Here is a 25,597-nt window from a genome sequence, read left to right as displayed (position 1 = left end):
CACTCTTAAAATGCATCAACCTTTTTTTTATTTTTTTATTTTATATATGTATCCCTTTTCTAAATAAAAATTTCAATTGTTCGACAATATATATTGATAATAATACCAAATATATATAATTAAATAATTATTATTATTTTAATAAATTGAAAACTATATTAAAATAAATTACATGACGGACATGTGCAGTAATCACACTCATCATGTTGATGGTTTGAATGATGTTTAGATTGAATTGTTTAGCTCACGATCAAAGCCTACGAAGAGTGGATTTGGGTTTGTGCCTCTCAATTTGAGTTAAATTCCCTATTCCTCCCAAATACCTGTAGCCAAACACACTCTTAGATCCTGACCCCCCGCCCCCTCGCCCCCGCCCCCTCTATCTGCACTTTACCATCTCCACGTTGACACACCAATCAGTGTTCGCAAAGCTCCCAATCTATTCACTTCAGTACATTATTTCATCTGCTAAAGGTCGGATCTTTAACACAAAGTGACAAGAAAACCTTTCTCTCTCTCTCTCTCTCTCTCTCTTTTCTTTTTCGTTCTAATGGTTGATTTGTTTCTACGCTTGCTTGTAATTACTCTCGATCTGTTATCCCTGCTTTTCTGTTCAAAGATTCAATCTTTTTGCTGAGATGTTTTCTGGACTTGCTTCTTTTTTGTAGTATTCTGCAGATTTAGCTTCAGTTGAAGATTACCAATATTAAGATTATTTTGTTGCGAAAGCATATTTCTTTTTTGCTGCTAGTACCTAGTAAATTTTAAGAAGAAAGGACAGAAATGTTTGAGTTGCCAAAGAATGACCAAATTCAGATTAGGGAGGTGTGGAATGACAATCTTGAACAAGAATTTGCTCTGATTCGTGATATAGTCGATGGTTATCCCTATGTTGCTATGGATACTGAGTTCCCGGGCGTGGTTCTTCGACCCGTTGGCAACTTTAATCATATCAATCAGTACAATTATCAAACCTTGAAGGATAATGTTGATATGTTGAAGTTGATTCAGTTGGGTCTCACATTTTCGGATGAAAATGGGAATTTACCCACTTGTGGGACTAATACTTGCTGCATTTGGCAATTTAATTTCCGTGAATTCAATGTCAGCGAGGACATTTTTGCTAATGATTCAATTGAATTGTTGAGGCAATCTGGGATTGATTTTAAGAAGAATAATGAGCTGGGAATTGATGCTGGCCGCTTTGCAGAGCTCTTGATGTCTTCCGGGATTGTTTTGAATGATGGCATGTGTTGGGTGACATTTCACAGTGGTTATGACTTTGGATACCTACTTAAGTTATTGACTTGTAGAAGTTTGCCCGAGACTCCAGCAGGGTTCTTCCTATTGCTGAACATATACTTCCCAATGGTGTATGATATCAAGCATTTGATGAAGTTCTGCAATAGCCTTCATGGAGGACTGAATAAGCTGGCAGAACTTTTAGAAGTTGAGAGAATTGGCGTCTGTCATCAGGCAGGTTCTGATAGTTTACTCACGTCATGTGCTTTCAAGAAGTTAAAAGATAACTTCTTCAATGGATCCACAGAGAAGTATGCTGGTGTGTTGTATGGTCTTGGCATTGAGAATGGATCTTGAAAAATAACAAGAACACACCTGTGTATTAGCTGTAGTACTTGTAAGGCGTGGAAATGTCAGGTGGATTTTATAGTTTCAGAAATTGTTGCTTGTTAGTTCCTTTGATTGCCCTTTTAACTTTGTGTGGTACTGAATCCCTGGAGGGTGTTGTAGCTTAAGCATTGTAAAATATCACATACACATTCCAATAACAGTCATTACAGCTCCATCCTTCTCAACGACACTTTACTTTTGAATTCAAATTGTTGTTTGTGTGGATTATCTATCACTATAAGCATACTATAGAGAATACACATTACGAGCTCAATAAATTGGGAATAGACACATGTAAACTGTAAATAACAGTCACTTGTAGTCTGATGTTTGCTTCGTAGTTGATTCCAGATTTGGTGGTTGGAAGGTGGGATGGATGCTGCTGGTGAATTTATTCTTGTGAGGTTTTGTTGGTCATGTAGGGATATCCAAATACTCCAACCCGAGATATGTCCGTGTGTGTGTGTAATATTACTCTGTTGTCAACCTGATGCCAGCAGCATTACTGTAACAAACAAACAGGAGGGCGTCTGCAATGATCAGAAGGTGAAAATGAAGGCTAAGGCTTATATGCTTGACAACACTTGACCTTTCTTGGTTTATTGTTAAATGTGCAGATGGGGTTAGTGGAAATGTAGACCTCATAAAAGTGAAAGTTTCAGTTATGGATGAGCATTTAGGAATGAGGTGTTTTGGACTTGGAGAAGATGTAAATTATTTTCTGATTTTCACTGTCACAATATCGCATATGTTTAGTAACTTCTATTCTGCCTTCATGTAAATGTCCTTTTTGTCTAATTCTCTCAACTGGCGGATAATCTATTATATCATTAAATTTTCAAATCATAGTTTTTACAATTGTATCTGTTTTTGAACATATTCTTTACCAAATCATGAAAGAATGACAATTTATTTTGTATTTTGTTTACTGAATTTGGAATTTATTCTGTAAATATAATACTGAAAACCCATGTAAATAAGGTAAGGAACCTCCAATGGTAAATGCTGCTGCTATCATTTGTTTAACTAAGTACCACACCATCTTATATTTTTAAAGTTTCTGGGTATATATTATTGTTCTTTATTTTTTTTTTTGTGAACGACTCTTACGTTTCTTACCTTTTTGTAATTTCTATTATAACTTTACTCGAAGAAAAATTAATATTTAATAATAGTTAATTATTATGGTTAAAAATAAATAAGTGTTGAGCACGTCCACACTACGGTTCTAATCGTAATTTTTGTTAGTATAGCTAATATTTGTCATGATTAAAAGATAAACAAAAATAGTTTCTATAATAGATAATTTAAATATTAGAATTGATTTTTATTTAACAATAAATAATAATAACTATTTATCACCATTTCAATCGATAGCCAATAGCAAATTTTATCTAATGCCTTCACATAAAATATAAATTATTGAGTTGTTTGTGTCAATAAGTAATTTAATTGATATTTTATTCGGTGCTAAATATATACAAATCTGAGTGGTTGTAGAATTCTAGTGGAGATAAGACAAATTAATCCAGATTATATTATATATGTGATACATTATTAATTAAATACAATTTAAATTTTAAAGTAAAATATTATAAAAATATGAGTAATTTGAGATGTTTTTAGTTTTTTACTTTTTCTATTATGACTAAAATAATCTTATTCAAATGACATAGTAAATATAATTTTATGTGGCAATAAATAATATAATGGATCCTTATTAATAGTATAATTAGACTATTAGTTGAACTCTTAAATATTGATGAGGAACTGAAGCTTGATCATTAGTATTTCTTTAAGTAATTTTTTTCAATAATAAGTAATTATTTTTATATCATCAAATTCCCGTTTGTACTATTAACTAAATAATATTAATTAAAACTTTTAATACTTATTATTATTCCACTTTAAATCATTTCATAAACATTGTGATCCGGCTCGAATTTAGCGATCACGATGTACGATCTCGTCCCAGATTGCTAACTCCACCAAGACCAAATTTTGGGTTCCTGAGAATAAGATAAAACAATGAGCTTGTTGGGCACGTCCCCGACAATGACCCTCCGACGCTCAAGTTAGGTTGATCGAGAGAAAAATAGGCGATCACAAAGTTCGATATCAATAAATGTAGAACAGTTACATCTAATTACGGCGTTTGGGTCTATTTATAGAGCACAACTGGATACTGTTGACTGGGCCACGTGGCCTTATCCGGCTGGCGCGCGTCCTGATTGGACGGCTATGATTGTCCGGGTCTTCAAGGTTGTTGCTCGATCTGGGTGGGGTCTCCCGCGACCCGCCCGTTAGAAGAGACGCGGATCCTTCACAAAAAGACAATAATACCCTTAATGAAGGGTATTTTTGGCATTTCCTAGCATATTTATTAGACACCCATCATTACTCCCTCACTTATTCAAAGTGCAATTCGTTGCTTTTGAAGAAGTAGAACGGTCGCGTCCGTTGATCTCACCCATCTGGCGAACACGTGGCATCATCTGGTGATTCTTTCTGTGGTGCGCTTCCCCAAAGAGGTGAACCTATAAATACCCCCTTCATTCAAACGCTCTCTTTACCCCTCATACAAGCTTCAGCGACCAGTGTATATATCTTCGAGTTCGCTTTCGACCTGCAGCTTTCAGTGCCATCCTGTTCTAAGGTACGATGTCTTCCAGCTTTAGTTCAAATTCTGGTTCGAGCTCTGGCTCCGGGTCGTCTGCGACCCCTTCTGGGTCTGCTCAAGGTTCCTTTTCCACCTCTCCTAAAAGGAATAAAAAGTTCCAAATTTCCAAAACTCCTCTTGATAAACAAGCTGGGCCCTCTACCCTTGAGAAATTTCAAGATAGGCTAGCTAAAAATCCTTGGGAGGCTATAGTTAGTAGTGTTAAAACCCCTGTTCACAAGATTAGGGAAAAATACTACATATCCCTTGAGTACGAAATCATCATTCCCAAGGCTTTCGATTGCATGCACCATCCTCCTCCCGGTTGTTGTGTTTTTTCTATTAAACATTTTGATGCCGGTTTGAGACTTCCTTTAGCTCCTTCTCTGTCTTCGATCTTAAATAAATTGGAGATCTGTCCCATGCAGATTTCCCCCAACTCCATTTCTCACATTATTCTTTTTATTGTAGTAATGAAGTTTTTGGGTGTTAAACCCAATTTTGATAACTTCTGGAGCCTATACTCCTTCACCACTTCCAAACGGTCAGGAGATAGAGGCTTTTTCTATCTCCCCGCCAAGCCTGATTGTAGATACTTAGGCACTTTGAAATCGAACGTAGGGGCCTGGCGTGACAGATTCATTTATGTTCGACCTCCACCTGGTGTAACATGGCCTTTTAAACTAGAATGGAGTAAATACAAACCTGTTCCTAAGACAAGTGGAGGGGGGCTGGAGGGTGACCAAATAAATAGCTTAACCTCTTATGAATATGACCCCAAGAAGCTTCTCATTGAGAAAGTTTAGCGATTGGTCCGGCTATCTCCAGCGCCCCTCCACATTGAAGAGCCTTTAGGTGATCTCTTTATCTGATGATATATTTTTATGTACTTCTGTTCGAATTTATTCATCAACCTCTTCGATTCTACAGATAGTATCATCATGAGTTCCCATTTTGCTTTGTGGCTGAAGGCGGCCGAAAACAAAGTAAAGGACAAGGGAAAGCAGTTCGCTTCTCCTGCTGACCCTTCTTCTACCCCAACTGCGGTCCCAGTTCCTGTGTCTGCGAGCCCTGCCCACCACCATCCTATCCAGGTTGACAGCGAAGAGACCCCTCCCCTTCCTCTGCATGGATATAACTCATCATATCTGGAGCTGAATCTGGACGATCTGAGTGGAGACCAAGGGGGGGAGCCTGCTAAGAAACATGACCGCGGTAGTGGAGAGGAATCGAAGAAATGGAAGCGGGGTTCGCACAAACATGACAAGAGAGCAAAGGAAAAGGGATCAGCAGAGCCTTCTGGATCTTTCAAATCTTCACCTTCAATCATGTCTACTGGTCACAACAGGTAGGCAAAAACTATGAGCAGGATGGCTCGGGAAGCTGTAGAAAAAGCTGAGCAGCAAGAAGAGCGAGATCGGTTCTAGCGGTTAGAGCGACTTTCTGCTTGCTGGGAGGAGATGCGAGCAGAACAGAGGGGAGAACGAGCTCAACCTCCCGAACTGGAGAGGAACAGGATCATTCCAAGATGGAACATTTCTCCTTCGAGCTCTATCCTCTTTTCTCATCCTGGGGAAGACTCTTGGGACATATACGATGCTGGATCCTTCCTCGTGATCAAGGGTCGTTGGTGGCAAACACTCCGGCAAGGCTAGAAGAATTCGCAGCTCACGCTTTGATGCAGGTAACTTGTTGTGTTCCCGGTTAAGAATGAATTCACTTTTATACTGAGTCTATTCTTTATTCTGGTCGTTTGTGTAGGCGGGCACTTTCCGCGAAGCTTATCAATGAAATGCATGAGCTATCGCTGGAACCACATGGTCGCTGACAAAAAGGTGAAGGAGCTTTCATCCGAGTTGGCGAAGAGGGATAGGATGGATCGAACCCACGTTGAAGAGATGCAGACTCTGGCCGAGGAGCTCCAGAAGATGAAAAGCCAACTAGTGGAAGCAGAGAAGGCCAAAGAGGTCGCATTAGCAGAAGGGAGGAAGGAAGGATTCGATGCAGGAAGGGAGGTTGGTCTGGTAGAAGGCCAAAGGAAAGGATTTGAGGAAGGCCAGGTCGGTCGAATCTCCTTGGAAGAGCATCGTCAAATTTTAGCGAACTCCGGTATACCTGTTGTTCGCGACTTCTTGAAGACAGATACCTTCAAGACCGCTGTGGAGATCAAGTCTGCTGACTCTTTCACCAAGGGCTACAAGACATGTGAGGTTCAAATCTAAAAACTTGGTAGCTTTCAAGAGTCTTTCGATCGCGGTCAAATGGATATCATGCTCGATGGCGATCTTTAACCCTATCCCAATGAACCTGACCTCGAGGATGACGAGTTCGCAGCTTTGGGAGAGGAGATAGAAGTTGATGACTGATGTGATTTGATTTCCTTGTATGTCAACCTTTTGTGACTAGGATTTTGATTTGTTCGAACAATTCTTCCTGTAGATATGTTGGCTAATGACTTACTTGAATTGTAATTTTGGAAGATTGACCTCGAGGGCATGATTTTTTGATGTTGCCCCGTAAATGATGTTTCATCTCTGAAGTACATCTTTTGGCAGTTCGCATTTTTGTTGCCTTTCCTTTCTTGGTTTATCGGATGCTTCCTTTTTATATCATATATTGCATCTTTTTCAGATAGCAATTTTTTGTTGGACGCCTCTTTTTTAGTTGACGTGTATAGTACATCTTTTTCAGATCGCACTGCAGGATTGCGTCCTTCTCAAATCGCAGTATTTGTTGAACGCCTCTTTTTCAGTTGGCATGTGCAGTACATCTTTTTCAGGTTGCACTGCAGGATTGCGTCTTTTTCAGATTGCTGTATTTGTTGAACGCCTCTTTTTCAGTTGGCGTGTGCAGTACATCTTTTTCAGATCGCACTGCAGGATTGCATCTTTTCCAGATCACAGTATTTGTTGAACGCCTCTTTTTCAGTTGGCGTGTGCATTTTGCAGAGAATCGATAAATAACAATAAGCATGGAATTATGCACAATTTTCGCATTAGTATAACATGGAAGAGAAAAGTCTAGCCTTTTTTCGAATTTCCACAAAAGGAATTACAATTTATACAAATCAATCAGTTCCCTCAGGCATTAACACATGCATTAATGCCTTCTTCTAACACAAAAGATGGGACCTTCCTAACCTCGGATACGAATTTTTGAAAATTTGGAGGCCTTTCACAGGCTCTTTGAATGCGATCTCTGCAATTGATGGCGTTTCACAGGCTTCTTATATGCGAGCTCTGCAGTTGATGGCCTTTCACAGGCTCCTTATATGCGAACTCTAGCTGCTTGGTGGCCTTTCACAGGCTCCTTAAGTGCGATCTCCATAGTTGATGGCCTTTCACAGGCTCCTTGAGTGCGATCTCCGCAGCTGATGCCTTTCACAGGCTTCTTATATACAAACTCTGCAATTGATGGCCTTTCACAGGCTCCTTATATGCGAACTCTGCAATTGATGGACTTTCACAGGCTCCTTATATGCGAACTCTAGCTGCTTGGTGACCTTTCACAGGCTCCTTAAGTGCGATCTCTGTAGTTGATGGCCTTTCACAGGCTCCTTATACCCGCGAACTCATGTACTTATGCGTAAAATTTTTTCAAGTTTTGTATATTCCACGACTACCGCAAAATTTCGTCCCTGCATATCTTGCAGCTTATACGTACCTTGTTTCCTGATTTCGATTACCTTGTACGGCCCCTTCCATGGTGGTTCCAGCTTACCCACGTGTTTGGAGGCTTCCACCTTTTTCAACACGAGATCTCTCACCTGTAGTTGCCGCGGTCGAACTCTTCGATCGTGGCTTTTCATCATTAATCCCTTGTGGTGAAGGATTCCGGCGTAGGCTGCATCCCTCTTCTCTTCAATAACCGTGAGGTCGAAACTCCGTAGACCCTGGTTGGTTTTCGGGGTCATACAGTGTGACCCTTTGGGACTCCCCACCAATTTCTGCTGGCATGATTGCCTCTGTCCCGTACACCAAGCAAAATGGAGTCTCGCCAGTAGTAGTTCGCGGAGCGGTGCGGTAAGCCCAGAGAACTCCCGGCAGTTCGTCAACCCATGACCCTTTATTTTCAAGTCGCGTTTTCAAGTGCTGCAAGATCGTTCTGTTAGTTACCTCTGTCTGTCCATTGGCTTGTGGGTTCGCGACCGCTGTGAAATGTTGCGCAATCTTGAGTTCCTTGCACCATTCTGTCATCTTCCTTCCCTGAAATTGGGTGCCATTATCAAAAATTAGAATTCTGGGTATTCTGAACCTGCAGATGATGTTCTTCCAAATGAAGTTAATGACTTCTTTTTCAGATATCTTGGCCACGGCCTCCGCTTCGACCGACTTGGAGAAGTATTCCACTGCCACAATGATGAATTTCCTTTGAGCTTGAGCAGGGGGGAAAGAACCTACAAAGTCTATTCCCCATTCGTCGAACGAACAAGCCACTTTGATTGGCTCCATCGGGGTCGCTGGTTGGTGTATCAGGGATGCATATCTTTGGCAACTTTCGCATTTCCTCACCAGCTCTTTAGAGTCCTTGACCAGGGTTGGCCAGAAATATCCTTGTCGCATGATCTTTTGGGCTAGCGATCTCGCACCAGAATGGTTCCCGCAACTCCCTTCGTGGATTTCCCGCATCACATAAAGAGCTCTCTCTTCGTCTAGACATTTCAGAAGAGGCCCATCCATTGTTCGCTTATAGAGCTGTCCTGATAGCATGGTAAACCGGGTAGCTCGAAATTTTACTCTTTTTGCTGTGATCGGTTCAGCGGGCAAGGTTCTGTTCTACAAGTACTTAGTGATCTCATCCTTCCATGATCTGGCTTCTAAGACTACCTACACCTCTGCCCTATTCGCAAGGGTCGACTGTTCACGTACTAACGTTGTTATCTTGCGATCTCTTATCCTTGACATCGCAGCCCTGAATTTGGATAACGCATCTGCCTTATCATTTTCCGCTCTTGGCACCTGCAAAATGGAACACTTATCAAATTTGCTCATCAATTGTCTGATGATCTCCCTGTAGGACGTCATTGTTCTCTCCCTCGTTTCATAGGTTCCTTCAATTTGCAAAGCGACCAACTGTGAGTCTGTAAAAACTTCTGGATCCCTGGCTCCGGCTTCGTGTGCGAGTTCTAGTCACAGGATATGTGCCTCGTATTCTGCTTCGTTGTTGGTGACTGGGAAAGATAGGCGGGCTGCTACCTCGATCTCTACTTCCTTGGGACCTTGAATCAATATACCTGCCCCACCATTATTAGCATTTGACGATCTGTCCACATGCAGCATCCACTTGGAACCATGCCTTTCAGCAGTTTGAGGCAACTCAGGATCGCTAGCTAGCTCTATCACAAAATCTGCAAGCACTTGTGCTTTCTGCGCGGTCCTGGGCTGATAGTCGACATCGTACTATCCCAATTCCATAGCCCACTTGATCATCCTGCCTGGGGCCTCAGTTCGCGACATCACATGTTTCAGAGGATGATTCGTTAATACCATCAGTTTATGCGATTGGAAATAAGGTCGCAATTTTCGAGTTGTTACCACCAATGTGAGCGTCAGTTTCTCCATCTCTGAGTATCTCAACGCACATGCGTCATTTCCCGAAGGATTTGGGGACAAGCACCACGTTAGAAAGCCAACTTGTGTATTGGATCTCATATACATACCCGGCTTTTAGTAATTTGCCGACCTCCTGTCTGATGACCTCGTTCTTGTTGCTGCCAAATGACCTATTCCTTTGCTGCACTGGTCGGGCCATCGGGTCGACATTCAGCCGGTGTACGATGACCTCCGGGTCGATCCCCGTAAAATCTAAAGGACTCCAAGCGAACATGTCCACATTTCTCCTCAGAAATTCAATCATGGCCATCTCTCTGTCCCTCATGTTCACTCCTATTCTGGTGGTTTTGTCCGGCTCATCTGGCACGAGCTGCACGACCTTGTACTTGTATCTGGGTTTTAAATGTTCTGCTTCACAGGGTCGAGGTTCTGCATCTTCTTTGATTTTTCTCTTCTTGTGACTGGGTTCCCCTTTTAGCGACAGGTTGTAACACTTTCGAGCTTCCTTCTGGTCGCTTGCTACTTCTCCTATCCCATTCTCTATAGGGAACTTCATTTTCATATGATAGGTGGAGATGACAGCTCTGAACAAATTTAAGCCTGGTCTGCCCAAAATCACATTGTATGCGAACGGGGTATCCACCACCAAAAATTTCACCGTCAACGTCTTTCGCTTAGGCTCTTCACCCATCGATACTGGCAGTTTAATCGTGCCTAGTGACGCCACTTCACTTCCCCCGAATCCTACCAAAGGGGTCTTTATTGGCTCGAGGCGGGCATTCTCTAACCCCATCTTATCGACCACATTCTTAAATATGATATCGGCTGAGCTCCCACTGTCGATCAACACTTTATGAACAGTAAAATTCGCGATGTCTAGCTTAATGACCATCAGGTCATTCATGTCTCCACTATCTCTCGATTTGCCCGAGCTATCGAAGGAGATAGCTTCTTCTTCCTCGACCTTCAACACAAACTCTCTCTCTCTCTACTCGATCCCAAAGTTCGAGAGCATCTCTTTCGAGTTCTACTTGAGTCCCTAGCGCTCGATCCTCCAGCGATCGTGTATATCACCCCTATCGTTGGCGCATTGTTTCTGTTAGTCGGGGCCTTATCAGTTCTTGAAGGACCAGGATTTCGATCTCGGCTTCTCGACCTGCTCCTCCTCGTCTCGTCTTTACTGATCTTACAATTTGGGGGGACCCGATCCCGAAAATAACCCTGCCTCACCAACCTCTCTATCTCATCTTTAAGTTGAAAACACTCCTCCGTGTTGTGCCCCCTCTCGCGATGAAATCTGTAGTATTTGTTAGAAAATTTCTTAGAGGGCGTATACCTGGTGTGCCTTGGCCATTTCAGGACATCTGCATTTTCAACCATCATCAAGGCTTTCTCTCGCGACATGGCTAACGGAGTGTAGTTGTATTTGGGCTGATACTTCGATTCCTTGGGCTTGTCATTTTTTATTCTGCTTCCCCCTTCTCTGGCATCCCTCGGTTGCTTGTACGTGTACTCGCGTTCTCTTCATTCTGAGTCCTTCATTGCGTTCATCTCTTCTTCGTCTATGTACTTCTGAGCTAGAGCCATCAACTGCTCAACATCACCTGGCGGGTCGCGTGCGAGCGCAGATGTGAAGGGACCCTTCCTCAACCCGTGAATTAGAATACTTACAATCATGTCAATTCTCAATTCTTGCACCTCCAACGTCTCATTGTTGAACCTCCCCATGAAGTTCTTCAGAGTCTCCTCCTCCCTTCGACGGTTGTTGAACAGATGAGTTGCCAACCTCTTCTGTTTCTTTTTGCTCGCAAAATGAAAAGTGAACTTTTGTACGAGCTGTTCGTAAGACCCGATATTTCCTCTAGGCAGATTAGTGAACCATTCTTGTGCCTTACCCGAAAGTGTAGTTGCGAACAAACTTTGCCATGATGGGACCCGACTGTCCATATAAGTTCATCACCATCTCGAACGCCGCAACAAGCTCATGCGGATCTTTAGCTCCATCATACCTCTGCAGATCGGGCACCCTAAACCCTGGTTCGACTGTCTGAACCAAAATATCATTATCAAAGGCAGAATTCTTGTTGTGTGAGACTATCTCTCCTTGTTTCTTCAATTCATCGATTTGCCTGTTTAGGAGCTCTATCTGTTTTCCCACGCTTTCGACCTCTGCTCGTGATATCACTGGCTCCCTCTTCTTTGCTCGGATGTGACTACTAGAACCTGCTTCCGACGTCGCTGGCCTCTTACTCCGCTGCTCCTGCTCGCTCTGCTCTCTTGACTCTCTATGAGGTTCGGTAGTCTGGAATAATTGCCTCTTAGCGGTTTCTTTGACCACTGGGGTGGCGGTCCTTCTCTCAAATTCCACAATTGCATTCCGACTCATTTCTTCGATCATTCTCTGCAAGTCATCTTTAGTTATATGTATCATAGATCCTCCTTTTCCAGGTGTCTCTTCCTCTCCGGTGTTTCTTCTCGAAGAACCTTCCATATTAGCTGGCAATTCTCAAGTGTTCCCACAGACGGCGCCAACTGATCCGGCTCGAATTTAGCGATCATGACGTACGATCTCGTCCCAGATTGCTAACTCCACCAAGACCAGATTTCGGGTTCCTGAGAATAAGATAAAACAATGAGCTCGTCGGGCACGTCCCCGACAATGACCCTCCGACGCTCAAGTTAGGTTGATCGAGAGAAAAATAGGCGATCACAAAGTTCGATCTCAATAAATGTAGAACAGTTACCTCTAATTGCGGCGTTTGGGTCTATTTATAGAGCACAACTGGATACTGTTGACTGGGCCACGTGGCCTTATCCGGCTGGCCCGCATCCTGATTGGACGACTATGATTGTCCGGGTCTTCAACGTTGTTGCTCGATCTGGGTGGGATCACCTGTGACCCGCCCGTCAGAAGAGACGCGGATCCTTTGCAAAAAGACAATAATGCCCTTAATGAAGGGTGTTTTTGGCATTTCCTAGCATATTTATTAGACACCCATCACATTGCTAATAAATATAGAACCTTTTTGTAGACTATCTTTGGACAAGATGACGAATAAACTTAATTTTCATAAGGAGGCTATTGCTAAAAATTTTATGTTTTAAATAAAATGAATAACTGACTAAAATTCATGTATTATGTTCCTTGATGGATATCTTATAAGTAAGAGGGACCGCTTTGACATAAAGCAGTATGCAATTTATGAGTCTGCTCTATTTCAACAGAAGCACACTCTATTATTATATGCTCAGTTTTGGTGAATGTTTATAATATCAATGTTATCTTTCGTAAAGTTGGTGTTCCGTATCCTTTTTCTCACTCTTACAAGAGCATCTCATTATTCTAGGAAATGTTATACTAAACTTCAATTTTTTATATTATTCATGTACTTAATTGTATAAATGTCGACTTATATAAAATTAGATTATCCATTCAAGATTACCGATACATTTGTTTAGAGAAATGAATTGATAGATGTGCTACAATTTGAGTAGATTCTATCTTCTAACTAGCTGAGGCGCGGATGTTTGCAATATCAGAGATGGGATATGCATTTAGATGATTGTATAAATTTTTCATGTATATATGTTAATAATTTCTGATGAAGGTATAAATTTTTCATGTATATGTTAATAATTTCCGATGAAGGTATAAATTTGTCCTATATACATTAGTGATGTTTTTCTTTTCTATACTTTTTGTATACAGTTTTGTTAAATAATATTTTTTTTTAATAATTATTATGATTTCTTTCCCAAATTTGGGATTCATAAAGGTATAACCCCATTTTCTTCAATGCTTTTATCTTCAATTTATTATTTTTTTATTTCATCTTATAGTTTCTTTAAAATATTCTTTTATATTTTTCCAACAAAGGTAACATTAGTAATTTTGATATTAGTTCACAATACATGCATTGCAACTTTTTCAACTTTTAATGGTACTAATTTTTTATTTTATGCTACTTTCTATTTTATTTGATATCATTTTTTTATATACATATATTATTTATTTTACAATAAATATTATTAGGTAACGATAAAGTTTATGTATGAAAATAATTTCAAAATATTATAATATTAGTTACATCATGCGTGCAGATATTCCGTGCCATAGTGGCTAGTAAAGAAAAAGAGGAAGCAGAGATAATGTTCATAAAATTTAATAAGGCTGAAAAATTTATATAATAGGATTTTTAGAAGTATGGATTTAAGATGGGTTAAAGAATACTTTAGTCCCCTAACTTTGTCATGGATTAATTTTGATCCTCTAACTTTGACAATATTAGTTTTAATCCTTTATTTTTCAATTTTGCATAAATTTGGTCCTACAGCCTAATTTATCCCCATTTTGCCCTTCTAGTGAAAAAAATTAACCTTAGTCCACTACAGGCTCCAACTTAGGCCCAATATGTTTCCAAAATAAATTAAGTCTCCATAAATTCATACTTCTTTTCGACCGCCTTGTTTTCGAGTATTCCAAGTTCTCGAGTTTATGGACTTCCTGCCACCACACTACCGCAGCAGATTGTTCGCAAGCACTTGGCTCCTTCAACAACAAAACAACACAGTCATATTTCTTTTCCTACCTTAGGGCGTAGAAGACACTTCAATACAGGGATTTAATAGAATTTTGGATAACAAATTTTGAACAAAAACCTTACTTTTATTGAAGAAATATATGGAATATTACATAAATATTATATCCTCCATTGGAGGAGACAACTTATTTAGTCTCTCATATAATAGAGGACTCGACTCTTTGGGGAAAATCCCTTTAAATTAAAAAAATTAAAGACTAAAAAGATTGAAAAGACTCAAAATTATAATGCTTTGAAGAATAGGAGAAGCTTTTCTGATGATCCCTCTTTGCTTCATTGCTTATTCATTTATAAGTCTCCACGGACTTCAAATTCGGACTCCAAACTTATTTTTTGATGACGTCACCACATTCGTTATTATCTTTTCTCTTTCAGATGATGTCACTGCATTCGTCATCACCGCATCCTTTCCAACTGTTGGTAATAATAGCTTGTCAGCCATATGATTGCTAGTTTGATTTCCTGCTTTGCTGACTGCTGGTCTTTGTTGTTTTTCTGCTGACAGTCATATTCTTGAGTTTTTACATTCTGTAATTTTTACTTATTTTTATAAAAATTCTTTCTTTTTCTCTTGTCTTGATTTAGTTCGGGTTTTTATGTGACCCGAATTTTGGTTCCGAATAGGGGCTTCTCTTGTTTCTCACAACAAAGGCATATATGGTTATGCCATTGCCCAACATGCAACATGTTGCACATTTTCATCCTCGTAGCTTCAGTCGCTGGTAGCTTATTAATCCAAATTAACATACTCTTCTTTTAAAATAAGCTTTCTGCAAACTCAGTGCTCTTTCCCGTCATGGAATTTAATAGGAATGATCCATTCACTTTGTTTGAGAAAATTTTGAATGGATACTTGACTTTGTCCATCTCAGTGAGACAGACCCATAATCCCCAAGCTTTTTTGGTGGAGATGTCGTCTTCACTAATTGCTAATACCAGGGGAACTTCTCTTAAGGCAGATTTGATTTTATTGAAAGCCACCATGTTTGACCTCTGCAACTTCAAAAAATGAAATGTTGGATGAGAACCCTTTCCTACAATTTCTGGAACAACTAATACGAATTTTATCTCCAAAATATCGCATTTCTTTAGGTGGAGGTTATTTTGCCATGAATCAAAGACCGGCCCCACTAATCCACTCCAAAAGTTTTGAAATCTTTGAAAAACTTGGTGACATGGTATGAACTGAAGCTAGAGCTCCAAAGTCATATCATTCTCTGACATCATCCGGTTTGGACCCTTCTAGCATCCAGACCCTGTTATATATTTCGAATGTTCTGATGATGGTCTTGCTAGGATTTACTACTTTGCGGAAAATTAATTTTTCCACATACGCTGATAGTCCTGCCAAACAGAAGAAGATATTAATTCATTAGTATTAACCTTATAAGTGTCTGTCATCGGCCTAAGGCTAATCTCTCCCTCTTTAACCCCAAAGGTGCTGGGTTGACTTGAATTTTCAGGAGTTTGTACATCCTGTGACTCAATTGTTGTCGTTTCACTAGAGTTTGGTGATGGCCTAGTGCAACGGTATTTGAATCCGACACTTATGTCTAGAGCCATGTACTCTAAAGGCATATTTAGGGTCATGCTCCCTCAACTTGTGAGTCATCCTCAAAGGTGAGGCTTCCAAATTGGTTCTTGTAAATCATTCCATAACGAGGTGGATGCAAATAAGGAACTCCTGATGGTGACCTAGACTGTGGCTAGATCAGCTCGTCGAATTTATCTGGCAACTTGGGCATTCACCGCTGCCCGAACTTCTTGTCATGCTCCTCGAGGTTTTCCTCGAGGTGCCTGAGTCTTAGCATCATGGAGTTTGCTTCAGATGCCTCCATCTCTAGTCAAGAAATCTGAAAAATAATGTTTTTATGAGATTTTATAACGATCGTATGATAACAATAATATTGACATTCAGCTTGCCATCTGATAATACGAGCCCTATCTATTTTTTATTCTAATATATTTTTAAGAAAGCCTTAACGTTAATATTATCAACCTTTAAAGTAAATTCTTTAGCAAATAAAAATAAAGGCCATTTCTTTAAAACCTTCTAAAGCGCAAAGAATTCCTTCTCGTTAATCTGCCAAACTTTGGCTTGTTGTTTTGAGAACAACTCTCCTGTATATCTACAAGATTCTTCCCTTGTAGTTGTTTTTTTTCTTAAGCACTGTTGCCCATCTATAGTCATTGGCGTCTGTGTAGACTATCAATTTGTCCTCATCTTGTGGTATATCAAGCTTTAGCAGGTTATTGAAAACCTGTTTTAGCTTACAGACCCCTTTTGTGTGAATTTCTTTCTATTTCCACTTTGAACTTTGTGTTTCTTTCAGAAGTGGTCGGAATCCCTCCTATATCATGCAAGATCCTTAATAAAGATTCCTGCAAAATTAACAACTTCCAAGAAACTCTGTAATTGATTCTAATCGTTGAGTACATTTGGAAAATTATAGATTTCCTCGACAATATGCTCCTGCAGCTCAATGCCTATTTCGTCAATAAGAATTTCTAAAAATTCAATTTTATTGACAGCTATAATAACTTTCTTCTGAAAAAGATTAAGATGTTTAATATGGTCTCTCATACTTTTGGATGCAATCAAGATGTCATCAATGTAGACAAACATAAACTCAAAATAATCTTTAAACAGATTATCCATTTTTCTTTGAAATATCTGGGGTGCATTAGTTTAACCCATTGGAAGTATATTCCATATATATTGTCCTTGTGGTATGGAGAATGTTGTAAACTTCTTTAATTCACTCTCCATCTTAATCTGATAAAAAACCAAATTTGCAATTAAAGTTAAAAAACACTTTTGCACCTTTAATGCAGTCAATTAAGTGTTCTCTAATAGGGATATAATAATCATCAAATTCTAAGATTTTATTAATCCTGATGCGTGTGATTTTAGCACGGGTCCAAAGTTCTTGGATTTTAATATCGGAATCGGGCTAATTGAGTGAATGCTTTTAAGAAAGAGGGGACCTGCAAAATAAAAGGTTAGCACTCTGATGCTTAAGTTAGTTTCGGATTTAAGAATAGATGAATATAAAAATAAAGGGTGAATAGCTCATCCCCTGTGATAATGAAAATGAGCACATTATCCCCCTATAAAAAAATATTACAATTTATCCCCCTATATAGGGGTAAATTGTTGTAATTTAAAAATTATAGGGAGGTCAATCGCTTTTTTTTTTTATATAAGGGGGCAATTTGCTCATTTGCGATATCACAAGGGGATTGCTTGCATTTTTTCCTAAAAATAAATTATGATGAGAAATTATGATAAAAGTGAGAATTCCATATTAAGAGCATGAAATTAGAGTGGCAGAGTATTGGCAAGAGAGGTTCTCGAATCTAGAAGGGATTGCCCGTCGAGGGGTACCGTCCCTATTTATAGAGGAGGATTTCCTCTGTAACAGGAGTTCTGATGAGGGGGATCCGCATGCCCAATGAGGAAGGCGGGATTCATGAGAGGATAAGGTTTCTCCTTATCCGTTCCTTAAGTAGCAATTCTTTGAATGGAGGGGGACTTCTTTCTCGTGCAGACTCCTACCTAGTGGGGATTCCTCTCAGGCTGAAGAGTCCAACCCTTTGAGGACATCTTCCTTCATTCGAGCTAGCTTTGAAAGCTTTCGGATTGGGCTTCCTTCTTGGACCAAGCTTCATGAGGTAGGCTTCATCCTTTGACGGACTTTAGTGTGGGGGGCTCCCTCTTGGGCTGAGCCTAGTGGGCCTCCATTTTGGGTCAATGTTGAGGGAACATGCCTCTTTCTTGGGCTAGACGCAATAATTTTGGGCTGCCTCTCTCCTTAGGCTTGTGGGCCTAACTTGGGTACCTCCATGGTCTTTTGTTTGTTACTGGGATTGCTGGGAGTCTCCATGTTATCTCACGCCTCTAACTCACGTTTCCTATAGACAATGCCAATTAATGCGTAGGATCTTAGCACGAGTCAAAAGTTCTTGGATCTTGATATTAGATTCAGGCTAATTGAGTGAAAAGCTCTTGAGAAAGAGGACCTGCAAAATAAAAGGTTAGCATTCCGATACTTAAGTTGGTTCCAAATTTAAGAATAGATGAATATAAAAATAAATTATGAAAAGAAATTATGATAAAAATGAGAATTTCATATATAAAAGCACGAATATTAGAGTAGCGAAGTACTGGCAAGAGATGTTCTCGAATCTGGAAGGGACTACCTGTTGAGGGATACCTCCCCTATTTATAGAGGAGTTCCTCTGTAATAGGAATTCTGATGAGGGGGATTCGCATGCCCAGCAAGGAAGGCGGGATTCATGAGAGGATAATGTTTCTCCTTATCCATTCCTTAAGCAACAAGTATCCGGATGAAGGGGGACTTTTTTTGTGCAGACTCCTACCTGGTGGAGAATCCTATCAGGCTGAAGAGTTCAACCCCTTGAGGGCACCTTCTTTCCTTCGGGCTAGCTTGAAGTCCTTCAGATTGGGCTTCCTTCTTGGGCCAAGCTTGATGAGGTAGGCTTTATCCTTGGACGGACTTTGATGTGGGGGGTTCCCTCTTGGGTTGAGCATAGTGGGCCTCCCTCTTGGGTTGATCTTGAGGGAACATGCCTCTTCTTTCGCTATACGCAATAATTCTGGGCTACTCTCTCCTTGGGCTTGTGGGCCTGACTTGGGGCCCACATATCTTCTTATGCTATGCCTATCAAATCCTTCGATAGTTAATAACCAACCTGGGTTTACCTGTTTTTATCTCACCATGGTTTTTCACAAAAAAACCAAGGCTACTATAAGCAGAGACTGCAGGCTCGACAAGTCACAAACTGATAGGCTCTTTAATAATCATCTGCATATCCTTCTTATCCTCCACGTTCTTTTGGATGGGTTTGTATCGAACATACTCGTACTTGCATTCTTCTTCGACTTTCAGAGTAGCTCCGATCTTGTTTCTATCCCACCAGGCTAGAGGGTCTTCACTGAAGTTTCTCTGGATATGTCTCTTGATACTTTCAAGAGAAAGCTTGCTTTCCTCGCTAATCTCTAGTGTTTTCATTTCCTGCAATGCTTCCTTAAGGTTTCTAATCTCCCCCTCATATTCCTTGTAGAATCAATCGCTATCGATGAGTCACTGTTGCCTAAAAGACAAAAGAATATCAAATTTTCTCTTATACTGCATGTTTGGATGAGTTGATCTGGTATCGAAATCACCACATTTGCTGCAAAAATTTATAGGCATTATCCTATTAAATGTCTTTTCTCTTTGCAAAATCTTTATCTCACTACTATAGTTAGTATTAAAGATTAACAGATTCCTTTGATTATCCTGCATATATCTTACAAATGTTTGAATGAAATTGTTACTTAACAAGATATTAGCACCTGTATCATGAAAATAAATTGGAGGTATTTTTACCCTAAACCAGGGTGTTCCGAATGTTCCTACGATCATGATTTTGGCTTCTCGTATTCCCTTATTGACTATTAGAATTTTCTGCAAAAAATTCCTTCCTGCAATAACGAGCAGGGTTTCCCTTACTTCTTTAGGGAAAATACCAAGTTTTTCCATGCAAATCCTTGATCCTGAATTAATATAACTTGCAAAATACTTTATCTTATATTGACTATATAACATACCAACGTATATATATATATATATATAGAAAAGGGACTAATCATTCAATCCTTATGGTAACACCATCAGACTAAATTCCATTCTGTTACCCTTTGTTCCCCAGCGTTTATGATTTTCGAGAAAACTTAACCCTAAAGTCATATTCCCATTTTCTCGTCCTGCAACAACTACAACTAGAATTTCATGGCCCACTATTTCTAACATGTCTTTATATCTACCAACAACAAATTGTGCAAATGATATAAGTCATCACAAGGAAAAAAAAAATTTCTCAGTGATGTCAAATATAACTTGTATTTGTTTCCATCCTTCAGAGTATCTAAGTTTATTATCTACCCTAACCTCTTGAGGAGTTAAAATTTTTAATAGCTCTTTCTCCTTTCCTTTTTAGCCTGTAATCATATTTCGTAAAGGACATCTTGCTATTAAACTCAATTCTAGAACTAAGTGCTCGATCTAAAACTGGGTGATCTTCAATGACAATATCGACACCTCCTATTCTAGGTATTCTAATTGGATTTGGTGTCATAACTTTAGCAAATTTCTTGAAAATTTTAGGAATCTCAATGTACTCTTTCCTAAGGAACAAATCAGAATGATGTGTGTTGGAAATGACATATGCAATTCTATAAGTTATAGAATATGGTTTATTTCCCTCTTTCATTAGATCTTTCCTTTTAAAATCTTGATGAAGGGTCAAAACTACTGAAATCTTGGTATGCTAGGTTGCATGCAATCCTAAGATGAATGTCAAACATCAATTTTTCTGCATACAGATCACCTATCATTGTCCAAAGACAGCTATCTATTATTTTATTGATTTTTCTATCCATTATAGATAAATGTATTTTTGAATCAATTCATCTCTTAAAAGTTGCTTTTATTACTACTTCAATAGTTCCTATGTGGATCCATTTCATAGTAACAACTATTTCTTCTTAAGCTTACTCAATTTTTCAAGAATTTTTTTTAGGAATCAGTTGCATTTCCATCACATTGCTAGTATGTTCCATAGGATATAAAACTCACCTGAACTTACTTTGTAGACTATGTGATGCTTCTTTTTGTTTACTCCTATTTGATTCAAGACTTTTCCAATTCATCCAATCCTAAATCCATCGTATGGGCTGCGGTTGGAGTCTTGTCGCATGATTATTTTCATAATTTTGTTTGACACTGTCATCTTGGAAAAAATCCTGACAGGCTTTCTGACGTTGAATCCTATATCCCTCGTTGTAATTATTTTGACTCGATTGAAGATCCATCCAAATAAGTTTCTATTTCCTCTTCATAGACGCTTTTGTCTGACGGAAGATCTTCGAATCGGTAAATAGGTACCAAATCGCCATAGTAGACTACATCCAAGATGTCATCTGTGGCTTTAAATTTTTGTAATTCACCACGTTTCTAGGCAGTTTGGAGAGATATGAACTCTTGCTCTACAGGTCCAGCAATTGCAGTTTTTGAAACTTTCATTGGCTGGGTATGGGTCAGTTTGAAAGTTCACCTTGTAGGGGTTCTTCCTGTGGGGTCTTGCATCTGTTCGTCTAGATCCTTGGATGAATCCCTTGTTGGTCCTATTTTCTATCCAGATTTGTATGTTCTGGATTTTGACTTGGACCACCATGATCTTCGTCGGAAAAAGGTTCTTTTGAAACTCCTAGAGTAGGAGTCACTATTTTGCTTCCTCCTTTTCCTTGACTCGCTCAATTCTCCTATAATAGTTGAAAAATCATTGTTATCACAGTAGAGATGGGTTAATTTGATCTTACCTCTCAGCCTCTTCATGTTTTTATAGATAGATGCTTGGTAACACCAATCATTCAGTTTGTCGTTAAGGAAAGACATCCTCCTTGCAACTGAATCTATTTGTCCTTTAGGTACTTTGTATGACTGGAATAACATTTCCCTCAATGGACTGCATATCTTTGCAAAGAACATTGGACCTACTACTTCTATCGCTACTCCACTCTGGAAGAAATACTTGCAAAATCAATAGATATATTTGTCTACTGCGTAAATACTTCTTAATTCAAGGCTAAAGAGTGCTTCTGCATACCCTCTAGCCTTTTGAGCTCTATTTCCTTTGAAGTAACCATCTCCGAGGAAGTGTATCTTGATAAGTCTTCCTAGCCGATTTGCTATCACGATTTTGAATCTCCGGCAATGATGCTGGCTTTGGTATCGTTTGGGGTAATTTTCCATCCAATCTTTACAGAACCTTCCAAATTTAACTCCACTAGATTTATGAAGTTTTCTTTGTCGAGTTCTAAGGTAGTTGCTGCTATCTTTATGGTTGTTACCCATTCATCTATTAATTTTTCGGTATTCCAAAAATCGATAACATCTAGGTTAAGTATAGCACCGTATGGATGTAAGGGCTGGAGCACTCTTCTTGGATTTCTTCCTGGATTTTCTTTTACCTAATTTAGGACATATTCAATAGTTTATGATTGTGAATGTCAACAATGTGACTGATTATGATCTGACTGATGCTGTGATATGTGAAATGAAAAAAATAAATATAAAGATAGGTACCATGGCTAGTAAGGTAACATAGTATTCCGGGTAGCTCAGAATATCTTGTGATGATAGCTACACAATGGGATGGTACGGGAATATCACATTTGATGGATATCTCATGCTATATATTATATGATACAGATTGAGATGATGATGGTTGATAAATAACCATTGAATGATATACTCCAACTTGGATAAGTAGGAACCTAATTAACAAATAAATGATAATTATTGTTATATTGTATTGTAGACAGATGTATGATGGTGTTGGTTATTTCATGATTTCGTGGTGATTGCATTTTGAAAAATTGTGGATTGATGTCATTGCATGAAATTGATCTTACTGTGTATGCGTATGTGTATCTATATGTGTATAAGCCAATTAACTATACTTATCAAAGTTGGCAACCCATTTCTTGCCACGTATTTTTTTCAGGAGATAGGCCATAATGACTAGACAACTTAAATTATAATTCGATCATCAGTATTGGTGGGTTAACAGTGATATCTTGAGTGATAACTGCATATATACTAAAATTTCAATGGAATTGTAATTTAAGTTTTGTGATAACTAGAAATTGCATTTTCTTCTTTCCTATATATATAAATGCTAGAGTTGAGGAGTAAATACAAAATTTTGATGAAGTATGTCATTCTGTAATGTCTACATGATATATCAAGTAAAATATGGTTTATCTTATCGGTTTAAATGTGATTTTTTTATAAGCGGAAACGTAATTATGGATGGGGTGCTACATCGGGTGGTACCAGAGTAGGGATTAGATTGCTTTGAGGATATTTGGTGAAGACTAGTATTATCAAATTCATAAAACCTATATTATGAATCTAAGTGTATGTGCGGGTTTCACAGGATCGAATATTAGGTGAAGTTCGATGAACATGCCGCTGGCCCAAAGGAATCATTAGAGATTGTACATAGTGATCCAGAATTGTTAGGGGAAAATATGTGTATCTATACCTCTTGGTGTAAATTATACCTCAACACATTTCTAAGATCTTGTCTGGTGATAGTAGGTGTATCACACTACATGTGAATTTGGATAGTTAGAAACCTTAAAGAGTTTGACGTTATTCTTGGAATGAATTAATTATCTTGTATTCACGTTATTGCTACTTTGGAATAAAGGGAGTGTGGTAAAAGCCAATTAGAAAATGAACCGTAATTGTGGTTGAAAGGGAAGTTATATCCAACTATTTAATTTTGTCTTGACTGCTTTTAATTTAATTAAAGAAGGGCGGCATATTAGCTAATGTACATGATACTGCGAAGGTTATTTTGAGTGTATCAAATACTCTTGTACTTAGAGAATTTTCTGATGTTTATTGTTTCTAAGAAATTACCTGAGTTACCACTTCATCATGAAATAAAATTATGAAATAAAGACTATTTCTCGATCAGAACTTATTTCAATTGCATTATATAGAATAACTCTAGTTGAATTATAGGAGCGTAAGAAATAAATAGAAGAAATATTAGAGATGTACTCATTAGATTGGTACTTTACTATGGGGAGTACTTGTCTTGTTTGTGAAAAAATAAGAATGATAATATGAGATAATGAATTGATTATAGTTAATGGAATCGAGTGACAGTGAAAATAAATTTCCATTACCAAAAATCGATCATTTTCAGACCAGTAGAACCTATAATATTTTCAAATATTAACCGGGGGATTTAATCATTGGCATTTAATGATAGCAGGGTAAGATATACATAAAAAATGCCCTTAGACACCTGTTATGGTCATTATGAATGGGTCAACAGTTATATTTTGAGTAGTAATTGCACATATAAACTTTTAGTGGATTTGTATTTTAAATTTTATGATAACTAGAAACTGCATTTTCCTTCTTTTCTATATTTTATAAATGCTAGAGTTGAGAATTAAATATAAAATCTTGATGACACATCTCATTTTATGATGTCTACATAATATGTCGAGTAAAATATGATTTATTTTTATTGAATTAAATGTGTATTTTTATAAGCGAGAATGTAATTATAGAAGGAGTGCTGCATTCTCATTCGAATGTGACGCGAGTTTGAGAATCAAGCCGCCGTGATTGGACATGGTTTTCTGATTATACTACAGATGCATTGGGGAGCATATTTGGTTAGGATGGGACACTATAGAACTCATGGTTGATATTATTGAAGTCCATAACCAGTATGTCCATTATAAAGTGACACAACTATGGTCTTCTTATAGTTGTTACATAACGTTTACGTTTGCTTATGCTGCTAATGATGTTATTACCTGAAGAGATTTGTGGATTGCTACTCATTCAACAGCAGTGCAGATAGAGGAAGAGGCATGGTTGTTGTGGGGGGATTTCAACACTGTAATTGATACAAGTGAAATATAAGGTCAACACTTTAATAATGTTATTGCGATGGAGGAGTTCAAAAGATTTGTGCCTGATGCCAGCTGCATACAATGCCAATGAGCGGTCTTCATTTCTCATGGCACAATAGTAGCATTGGAAACCAAAATCAGTGGAATAGACTTGATTTCAGTCCTGATTAATCAAATGTGGCTCGACCAATAGCCTGATAGGAAATACCTTTGTACTACACAGAAAATATCGATCACTGTCCACTGGTACTCAAAGAGGCTTAGACACAAATTAGGAGGGAATGTATGTTTCCATTTGATAACTTCCAATGCAGTAATCCTGGTTTCTTACATGAAGTTAGTAGGAATTGGATACACCAGATATATGGGGTTCATATGTATGCCATGGTCAATAAACTTAGCGACTTAAACCTATCTTTCGACATCTGAGGATAAAGAAGGGGGTTATGATGTTTCTTGCTTGGGGTATTCTGCTTCCTGGAGGAATTCTGGCAGCTAGATACTTGAAGCATGTGAAAGATGACAATTGGTTCCGAATTCATGTTTACCTGCAATACTCAGGGTTAGCTATTTTTTTCCTTGGTTTCTTGTTTGCTGTTGCTGAACTCAGGGGTCTAACTTTTGACTCAGTGCATGT

The 25,597-nt window shown here is 38.7% G+C and overlaps 1 protein-coding gene across 1 annotated transcript; it reads left to right on the top strand.

The window, feature by feature from the left end:
• Positions 361 to 1,860, top strand: LOC105158176 (probable CCR4-associated factor 1 homolog 7). The gene is made up of 2 exons (XM_011075230.2): positions 361 to 474; positions 669 to 1,860. The coding sequence occupies exon 2, from the start codon at positions 784 to 786 to the stop codon at positions 1,597 to 1,599; it is 816 nt and encodes a 271-aa protein (XP_011073532.1). The 5' UTR covers positions 361 to 474; positions 669 to 783; the 3' UTR covers positions 1,600 to 1,860.

This window comes from Sesamum indicum, linkage group LG1 (genome assembly GCF_000512975.1).
Source record: "Sesamum indicum cultivar Zhongzhi No. 13 linkage group LG1, S_indicum_v1.0, whole genome shotgun sequence".
In the NCBI taxonomy this organism is placed as follows: Eukaryota; Viridiplantae; Streptophyta; class Magnoliopsida; order Lamiales; family Pedaliaceae; genus Sesamum; species Sesamum indicum.
This window is presented reverse-complemented; position numbering and strand designations above follow the sequence as displayed.